Source organism: Castor canadensis, chromosome 5, assembly GCF_047511655.1.
Source record: "Castor canadensis chromosome 5, mCasCan1.hap1v2, whole genome shotgun sequence".
In the NCBI taxonomy this organism is placed as follows: Eukaryota; Metazoa; Chordata; class Mammalia; order Rodentia; family Castoridae; genus Castor; species Castor canadensis.
This window is the reverse complement of record NC_133390.1, coordinates 166344784-166346011: the sequence shown is the minus strand read 5'-3', so window position 1 is coordinate 166346011 and position 1228 is coordinate 166344784. Positions and strand designations below refer to the sequence as shown.

Genomic DNA, 1228 nt, shown 5'->3' with positions numbered 1-1228 from the left:
GGTTCTCACATCTGCTATATAGACCTGTGACTGGTGTGCTGTTTGCTAACTCTGATCCCTGTGTAGCTGTTGCTGACAGAGCCTACAGAGTTAAGACCTTCACCTAGAGTTGCAAGGGCCAACACTGGATGGAGGACAGCACCTTCCTTTCCAAGGGACTTTTCTGTGGGGGTGTTTCATTTAGACCTGGGCAGTGGCATACTTGATTCAAGAACTACTTCGCATGGAGCCAGAAGCCTTAGAAATTTGTCCTTACAATCCTCAACACCACATCCCACTCAGCAGGCTCCAGTACCACCTGGCGTCCTGCAGGAGGAAGAACCCCAAGAAAGCCAAAAAGATGGCCAGCTTCAAATATAATGCCTGCCATGTGGTGCCCATCAAAAAGCTGGAGGAACACGAGGCTGCCTGCATCAACAGAAGCTCTGTGGAGGAAGATGGCAGCTTGAGCCCTCTGGAAGTTAGCATTCCAAGTTCAGAGCAGAACGACAACCCCCTGCAGGATTCCCCCTGGCTTCCCAGCCCCGATATCTGGAACGTCGCTGGCCCTAACTGTCACCCTATATTTGTCCTTAAGTCTTTTGTTCCCCAAAAGCTTGTCTGTGAAAGTGACACAAGAGTCAGAGAGAGGGGAGACCAACCCCCAGAAGACCCTCAGACCAGGAGAGTAAATGGCCACAGGAGGAAGCACACACAGCTCTCAAATGCATGAACAGATTGGCAGTTCATCAGAATAAAGGCCTGCAAACTACACTACACTGGATGCTGGTTTTTCCCTATCACCTAGCAGGTTGGTAAATTCAGAAGGCAGGCAAAAGCGGGGTGCATAACATTGGCGAGAATGTAAGTGATCCTGCCTCTGGGGGGCAGTTTGACAATAGCTATAAAAATTATCAATGATTAGGCTTGAGCAATTCCACTCCCAGGACTCCATCCCGTAAATACACTTACACATGTAGAAAAGGAGGTAAGTACAAGGTTACTCATTGCAGCATTATTTGTGGCAGCAAGAGGTCAGAAATGGCCTAAATATCCATTAGCATGGCCTAAGTGAATTAGGAGCAACCTTACAATGAAAGAATATGTCGTGGGGCTGGCAGGGTAGCTCAAGTGGTAGAGTACCTGCCTAGCATGTGAGTTCAAAACCCAGTATTGCCACAAAAAAAGAGAGAGAGAGAGAATATGCCATGAACCAAAGTGCAGAAGGTCCTTCTGTACTGATGTGGAA

The 1228-nt window shown here is 48.0% G+C and overlaps 1 protein-coding gene across 1 annotated transcript; it reads left to right on the top strand.

Annotated features, from left to right (window-relative positions):
• The first annotated feature begins 223 nt into the window (after window positions 1-223).
• On the top strand, window positions 224-671 carry Gtsf1l (gametocyte specific factor 1 like). The gene is given in 3 exon segments (XM_074072415.1): window positions 224-500; window positions 576-631; window positions 633-671. Coding segments are annotated over 3 exon segments (372 nt in total).
• The last annotated feature ends 557 nt before the right edge of the window (window positions 672-1228 follow it).